Source organism: Clupea harengus, chromosome 3 (genome assembly GCF_900700415.2).
Source record: "Clupea harengus chromosome 3, Ch_v2.0.2, whole genome shotgun sequence".
Taxonomy (NCBI): Eukaryota; Metazoa; Chordata; class Actinopteri; order Clupeiformes; family Clupeidae; genus Clupea; species Clupea harengus.
The window spans coordinates 1,196,622-1,205,000 of NC_045154.1; the positions used below are offsets into that span (position 1 = coordinate 1,196,622).

The following is an 8,379-nucleotide window of genomic DNA, read 5'->3' on the forward strand; positions in this document are numbered from 1 at the left end:
GACGTGCTTGAAGATGTGACCACTATGCACACTGTGCCTGTTCCTCCTTCTCACTAGTGATCAAGACGTGCTTGAAGATGTGACCACTTTACACACTGTGCCTGTTCCTCCGTCTCACTAGTGATCACCGTTCGGACTCGGGACCAAGGACTGGTCCACTGTCATGACACACATTTCATTGCACATTGCTCATCCACATTGCACTCCTGTTTTGCTTTTTGCACTCTACTTTCCACTTTACTTTTTTATATTCATTGTTTATATATTTGTATCGTATATATTGTGTTTTTTGGTTCTCATGTGTAGTACTTTTCTTATGTGTAGTACTTATTTGTGATTTTATGTTATGTGTAGTACTTATTGTGTTTCTATGTTTTTATGTTTTATGTTTACTGTATGCACCTTCACACCAGAAAAAATTCCAAGTAGGTGTAAACCTACTTGGCAATAAATCCCATTCTGATTCTGATTCTGATTCTGATGATGAATTATAACTCTATTCATTTCAAAACTATGCAACATATACATAGAGATTACAATTTTATAACTCTATTCATTTCAAAACTATGCAACATATACATAGAGATTACAATTTTATAACTCTATTCATTTCAAAACTATGCAACATATACATAGAGATTACAATTTTATAACTCTATTCATTTCAAAACTATGCAACATATACATAGAGATTACAATTTTATAACTCTATTCATTTCAAAACTATGCAACATATACATAGAGATTACAATTTTATAACTCTATCCATTTCAAAACTATGCAACATATACATAGAGATTACAATTTTTCCACACACAGTTAAATTCTCACATTTATCAGATGTTGACTTTCCAAAGGGCCGTCTGCACAGAGCGAGCGAGCGAGCGAGCGAGGCTTGGCTTAGCTTGGCATGCAGAGGTGGCTGGGGCAGATCACTTACAGAGCGTGGTCTGCTGTGTTTGGATTGGGGTCCCACAGGGGGAGAGGGGCTCTCAGGCAGCCAGTCAGAGGAAATCGCACTCAGCCTGGCTGCCGACAACGGATCTGCTGTCCTTTTCCCATCATGCACAGGGGCACTAGGCTGTTAAGATCCTGTTGTGCTTTGCTGTGACTTGGGGTTTGCTCCAGAAATAATGTTTTGCTGGATGCCCTCATCTTTTAATTTTCTGTTCAATCAAGACCTGATCAGCACTTGTTTCATTCTCTAAAACTCTACCCTGAACAGATTTTCTTTATAATCCACACTCAGTGTAAGTAAATCATTATTTTGCATAATAATAATTTATATTTGCATAAAAATAATGATTTGAGTTCATTCTTGAAGCCGATTGATTGGACTAGCAGTGGTCTCTGAAAGCTAGGATATCTGGAATCTATCTCCCAGGCCAGAGGTGGCCACATTTAACAGTTTGGTTGTAGATACAGCTTGGCTCTCCAAATGTTGACCACACATTTTGTTTACTCTCTCTCTCTCTCTCTCTCTCTCTCTCTCTCTCCTCCCTTCCCTCTGTGTGCTTGAATCTGTGTGTTTGTGTGTGTGCGAGAGAGAGCGAGAGAGAGAGAGAGTGTGTGTGTGTGTGTGTGTGTGTGTGTGTGTGTAGTAAGTAAGTGTGGGTATGTCCTAATCCGCACCCAGTGCTTTTCTTTTCATTGTTTATTTATAAGGGGGGAGATTCCAGGAAGACAGACAGATATCCTGCAGGCCTCCAGTGAGATGTTAGAGGGAATTAAGCACATGCGGAACAGATGATGTTGAAATAGCAAAATAAGATGCCTTCAATTTCTCATAGATTCAGGAGGATGGCAAATATAAAGCACAGTAGCAGTTTATTTACAATGTATGATTTGACCAAAAAGAAGACTTATTATCACTCCAATTTTTTTTTTTTATAATATATGATATATGGCACAAAGAGTATGTGCTGTAGATTAATTTCAATGCATTGTGTATCAAATTGATGGGACATGAAACGCATCGAAAGGAGGTTTTGGTTACTACCTCGGGGTCATTTTTTTTTTTTTTTACACATTTGAGTATCGAAACCCTTGATAACTTGAAGTATACCATGTTAGTATCCATAAAAAGTACAACTGGCATAATTGTCATGCTAAGCGAAATGCCATTTTGCAACAAAGAGAAACAAACTCCAGATGGACAGACCTCAGACGCCATTGGATGAGAGCCAGACCTAGTTCAAAAGAGCTCTTAGCAAATTCACTTGTCAGGCTTGAGTTATTGAATGGCCTCCAATTCAACGTGGGTTTCGAGGTGGGCTTGCCCGTCTGCATGCCACTGTTGGTGAGAATTGGGGAAGAAACAACAAACATGCATACCGGGCGGCACACATAGGGTTAAACAATTTAGCGATGTTTAACTTAGGGACATGCCATGGTGTGGCTGAGGAAATGCCTGCTCTGAATCAGTCTTCAGTGGAGGGAAGACTATTTCAGTTGTGTGCAGACATTTAAATCCGCAGCCTCCAGGCAATGAGGAACGGACGTCCACCAGCTGTTGGAATGTTCACAGCAAAGCCATACTATGGAGTGAATGTCCCGGACAAGGGAACAAAGATGAAAGTTACAAGAAGTATGTTTAAAACCAATCAACACTTTAGCACCTTGAAAAAAAATATGAAACATGCTTTGTATGATTTTAACTTTTTATTATACTATACACCCGCTTTCACGTAAAATCAGCACCGGCAGAATCCCCATTCCAACAGTGCTCTCACCACCACTGCGTTTTCGCCGCCGCGCTCCTAATTCAAACAAAAGACTGTATAGTATAATAAAAAGTTAAAATCATACAAATCATGTTTCATATTTTTTTTCAAGATACAAAAGCACAGAGATTCTAAGAGCAACTTTAAAAAATACACACAATACAAGGCACAACGGAATAACATCGAACAAAATCATTAAGGTTGTAACTAGTAATAAGGATGACAACAACTGTTGTTCTTGAACCGCTTTGTGGTAAAACAAGAGGCCACTGCACGATTCCAAATTTACAACACTGCGAGACGCAGTTTTACTAATGAACAGGACAATAAAACAGGACAGAACAACACAAATATAGAAGTACACCTTTATTTCATACCGCGCCAGGCCACACACCGATTTGCTCCGTTGCTATACATTCAGGTACTCATTTTTCAGTCTACTTAACCTTGTACCATGACTGCGAATAATCAGAGAAATCAGTTCATGCTTATCCTTGAGGCCAGAGGAGATGTCCAGCGTTTCTTGTAGCGTGCTTCTTACGTTGTGGATCGGATTCAAGAAAGTTCTTGCAAATTCGTCTTCTTCTCTTTGATCATTCTCCTGACTTTGTTTGAATTTCACCTCTAGCTCCATAAGGGATTTTTCAACGTTTGCGAAAGCCTCATTGATTTGAACAATCTCTCGCCTGAGGTATTTACCATAACTGTCTTCGCCTTCCAAATCGTATGATATAGTTTTTACAATGTTTTCCAAAACCCTCGCCGCGTCTTCGGTTTGTTGCTTGACTATGATCAAATCCTCGCGAACAACATCATCCCGATCCTCTTCCACAGGGCAAGGGCTTCGGTCCAACCATTTGAAGAGCATTTGACATTTCTCCGGGTCGTCATTTTCGTCGTATTCACCATCAGGAACATAGAAGTGATGAAAAGTTCCGTTTGAGATCTCAGCCTGCAATGGTCCTCGAAAAACAGCGGCATACAATGGCAATGAAATCAGCCCAAACATCAGCGCTAGTGCTCTGGAAGCCATCGCGTTTTAGCACACACAGTTGCGCGAGGTCTGAACTGTGTTCTCACTTGTCCTCAGTGGCGAAAGGGTTGTGGCCCGCAGCCGGTTTTTCTCTGCGTCTCTTTTAGCCACAACCTTCCTTGAAAGCAATCCAACCCGGCCAAGCACTATTTATCTTAACGTTTTACCATCATCCAAATGTATACTTAGCGTTTTTCCCTTTCTGTGTCTGTAGTTATGAGAATAAATAAATATCATACAAATATGATTAATGTTATTTTATGTGAACAGCATTTACTCTCTCATTCAAAAATGAAGCAGTTGTTCAGCGAAAAACACTTAGCACTAATAACGATCAATTGTGCAGGTAGAAATAGCACTAAAAACAGTAAGCATAACCAGTAAAAATGTTTTTGTTTAAAATGTAAACTAAATTTAAGCTAAACTAAAGCTAAGATATGACACAAGTATCAAGGGTATTATTTCTGCTATCACCCTGCATATACCTGTAGAGATAACCATATAATCTCTTCTTATAACTTATGTCTGATTATTTCTCCAAGCTCTCTCTCTCTCTCTCTCTCTCTCTCTCTCTTTCTATCTCTCTCTCTCTGTCTCTCTCTCGGTGTGTCTGTGCATGTCTTGCACATGGTCTTGCAGCAGTTGATATCAGTGGGGAAAAAAACAATATGAAAATACAGTATGCATATCTCTAATAAATATTCAAACATACTCAAAAATAAGAATCAGAGCATCATCTTCTGCACTGGTCTATGTAATGGGCAGTCTGTGGCAGTACAACGCATGGCACAGAAACTCCAAGAAACTTCAAGTCATTTTAAAGCTGAGTAAGGACAAACAGATCAAATGTTTTATACACAGGTTCACAGACACACACACACACACACACACACACACACACACACACACACACACACACACACACTTTTAAATTGTAACCAAGTGTAAGATTAGTTAATATTTGTTTTGCGAACATCAGCATTTTTTTGTATGGTCCAAACTTCCCTAAACACATACCCTCAAGACAGAGCTTAAGTCTGGTCTTGAAAACTTGAGGCATTCCTCTCAAGCGTGGTTAAAATCAGCCATTCACCGCACCGCAGCAGTTATGGATAATGGGTTGAGAAGAACCTTCCAGGCCTGGGACTATGTGGTTTTCTCCTGTCTGTTTGTGGTCTCCTCCGGCATCGGGGTCTTCTTCGCCGTGAAGGAGAGGAAGAACGCTTCGTCCAAAGAGTTTCTGGTCGGCGGGAGGCAGATGACGTGTGGCCCTGTGGCCCTCTCCCTCACGGCCAGCTTCATGTCCGCGGTGACGGTCCTGGGGGCTCCTTCAGATGTCTACCGCTTCGGAGCTTCATTTGTCATCTTCGGAGTGGCCTACACCTTGGTGGTGATCTTCACTGCTGAGGTCTTTCTGCCGGTCTTCTATAGGTCAGGGATAACCAGCACATACGAGGTACTTCACAAACGTCAATTGCCTTTGATATTTTGTTGACAAGTAGTAGTATTGTTGCTTCAATGAGCCTAATCTGTGTCACTCACTGTGTTACTCACGTTGTTCTCCTGTATGTTTGTTTTGTTTGGTCCTGGTTCGCTGGTAGTATCTTGAACTGAGATTCTGTAAGGGGGTCCGAATAGCTGCCACCATCATTTACATGATCCAAACGGTGAGTGTGCGCAGGAGAAAAGGAGAGCCTTTTATCACACGACAGACAAACTCATTTTGACATTGACCTTTGACACGGGTGAACATTGGAGAAATTGTGGGCAGAAAGCATATTTATGGTCTGTTAATGTTGTTTAATGTTACATTGAATAGTGTTTTAGACATTTAAAGCATATCATTTCTGTTTGATTTTGATTTCAGATATTGTATACCGGCGTGGTGGTTTTTGCTCCTGCCCTGGCCCTAAATCAAGGTAGATTATACGACTTCTATACATTCTTAGATGCCGTCATCCTTTTTTCTCTTCAAATGGTCCAGGACACGGTGTTATGTGCAGTCTTTTTCATTCCTCCACAGTGACTGGCTTCAATCTCTGGGGCTCTATATTTGCAACTGGAATTGTGTGCACCTTCTATTGTACCCTGGTGAGTCACTATTATAAAACGATTGGGTTCTATTGAATTATTTAGCTTTTTCTGATTGGACGAGAGACGTTCCATGATATCCCAGGACATCCCAACTCGGACTTTTTCACGGATAATAATAAATCACTCCGCGATGAAACATTCTGTAGCACGTTGATACAATTAAGCGATAACCGTTAATTCAAAGTTCTTATAATTCCAAAAGACGTTGACAATGGAACTATTTTTTTGTTGCGGAGAAACAATGGCGAAATAAACATTTTTGAATCAATAACTTCGTGTTTAAATGTTAATTGGTTGACTATAAAATTGTTTTATAAAAGCAATATAGTACTCGTGCGAGTAGGGTAGGTAAGGGATATTCCCACGGGTGTTGTTGCCTGCGCCACTCGGCCTCCGGCCTCGTGGCTACGGCCGAACACCACCCGTGGGAATATCCCTTACCTTCCCCACTCGCACTCGTACTATATTGCTTAGATATGACCTTCCAAAGCTCCAGAATCAAACTCTCTAAGACCTGTGCTTATGTGGTAGGGTCAGCTGATCAGCATGGTGGTTTAATAAAGGTCTCACACATATCTGCCTTTTTTCATGACATCAGTTTCAAGCACAAATTCAATATTATTAGCTAGTTGAATGTAAAACAAGGATGAAAAAGGGAATACATTTAATTATGGTCCAAGTCTGCAGTTCTGTTTTATGGAAAAGATAATGATGAAGAAAATGTACAATTAAATAATTGGTAACACTTTAGTTTAGGGGACATATGTTAACCATTAACACATAACTAACATGTGTCTGTGCCTAATAAAGTTAAGCATCGTTGATCATTTATTAAGCCTGTATTTGTCAATTTCTTATTCTCACTGAATGCGTCATTTATTCTCGGTACATCCTTAATAGCCAACTAGCTGGTCTCAAGATAAGCTTACAGATATAAAATTAAAAAATAAAATAGAAAGTTTGTAGCGTCCTAATACACTGTCTGAATATGTTACTTATAGGGGCAGAATAATTGTAGAACAACTCCCTATTGTGGAGCTACCGTCTGCCCTGAATGGGAAACTACCAAGTTGGCTCATTGCACAGATCCTTTGAATTTCTTGCCAGGGATGTTTCAGAAGTGCACATCTGGGATTTATAATCCTACGGATGCCTGTATTGCAATCACTAATTTGAAATTAGACCAATTATTTCTAATCCAGATTTTTTTTTTTTTGCATTTAAAGGCATACATGCGATGCTAAATCCTGAGTGAAATGACTATATGATCACACTTTATGACCTTGTGTAGCGGCCGTGGAGATCTCGTGCAGGAGATAGTTTGGTGATACTATAGCCTGCGTGGAGAATACCAAAAAAAAATTCCTAGTATCTGTATACATGGCGAAATAAAGTTGAATTGAATTGAATTGAATTGAATTGAATTATGTCCAGCTAACCTGAGGATGCTCAGGTCAAACCACTGCAGGTGTTGACCCGTCCTGTGCTGTTTGTCCTGACGGGGGCAGGGGGGTCTGAAAGCAGTGGTGTGGACAGATGCCTTCCAGATGGTGGTGATGGTGCTGGGCTTCCTCACCGTACTGGTGCAGGGAGCCTCCCAGACGGGGGGGGTGATGGCCGTGTGGGACACGGCTCAAAAGGGACAGAGGCTGGATGTGTTTGAGTAAGTCTGTGTGAAAGAAATGTTTCTTTTTAATTATTATCATGTGTGTTAGTTTGATATTAGTAGAGTTAAATGGAAGACTAAGCTCTTTCCATTGTTCTGTGAGAGGAAGTTTGAAAAAATCCCTAACAGTCTGACTGACAACACCCTGCCACCGTCATAGTAACATTCTCCATCTGCCATGGCCTTTTCCTTTTTTCCAAGTTAGTGCTTCAAATGAAGATCTGAAGTTCAACGACATAAGTTTACAGTGTATATTATAGGATGTTTGATGTTAAAAAGGCATAACATTTTCACTTATCCGTCACATCATGCCTATAGTTAGCTCGTTATTTTTAGACAAAACAACATAATGCCTTTAATTGTTGTGTGTATATCCAGCTTCGACCCTGATCCCCTGAGGCGACACACCTTCTGGACCATCTCTATCGGGGGCACGTTCACCTGGCTGGGGGTCTACGCTGTGAACCAGTCCACCATCCAGCGCTGTATCGCCTGCAAGACAGAGACTCATGCACGCCTGTAAGAGCACACACACTCTAACCCTGATACCATTACACCAAGCTGTGTGAAGGAATGCAGTTGATTCAAGAAGATTCATTTAAAAAGAAATGTAAAAGATCTGATGTGGTTCAGTGTAAAGATAAGGCCAACTATTTTACAAGTTAAAGACATCGAATAGTGTGGAACAATCCCTGAGTAATGTGAAGCATCTAGCATGAATAGTTCAAAAGTAATGACTTATGGAACTTTTTTAGCAACACTTGAGTTGTTGAGTAGAGTTACATTACAAGATGGTCAGTCAGGAACCTTTTCTAAAATCTGTTGATTTGACGTGGAATTACCCATGAGTATGTTTCTCTCCC

General features: G+C 40.4%; 2 protein-coding genes across 2 annotated transcripts in view; one reads left to right on the plus strand and one right to left on the minus strand.

Annotated features, from left to right (window-relative positions):
- Positions 1 to 3,074: 3,074 nt before the first annotated feature.
- Positions 3,075 to 3,827, minus strand: fibina (fin bud initiation factor a). The gene has a single exon (XM_012842155.2). It carries the CDS (start codon positions 3,754 to 3,756, stop codon positions 3,133 to 3,135), a length of 624 nt encoding a protein of 207 aa, XP_012697609.1. The 5' UTR covers positions 3,757 to 3,827; the 3' UTR covers positions 3,075 to 3,132.
- Positions 3,828 to 4,864: 1,037 nt separating this feature from the next.
- The window catches only part of slc5a12 (solute carrier family 5 member 12), a 9,972-nt gene continuing 6,457 nt past the window's right edge, over positions 4,865 to 8,379 (plus strand). The window contains 6 exon segments of the mRNA XM_042707440.1: positions 4,865 to 5,212; positions 5,358 to 5,423; positions 5,624 to 5,675; positions 5,780 to 5,847; positions 7,359 to 7,513; positions 7,895 to 8,035. Coding sequence (XP_042563374.1) covers positions 4,865 to 5,212; positions 5,358 to 5,423; positions 5,624 to 5,675; positions 5,780 to 5,847; positions 7,359 to 7,513; positions 7,895 to 8,035 — 830 coding nt within the window.

Coding starts and splice junctions, on each gene's coding strand:
- fibina (XM_012842155.2), bottom strand. CDS start 3,756: ATGGCTTCCAGAGCACTAGCGCTGATGTTTGGGCTGATTTCATTGCCA.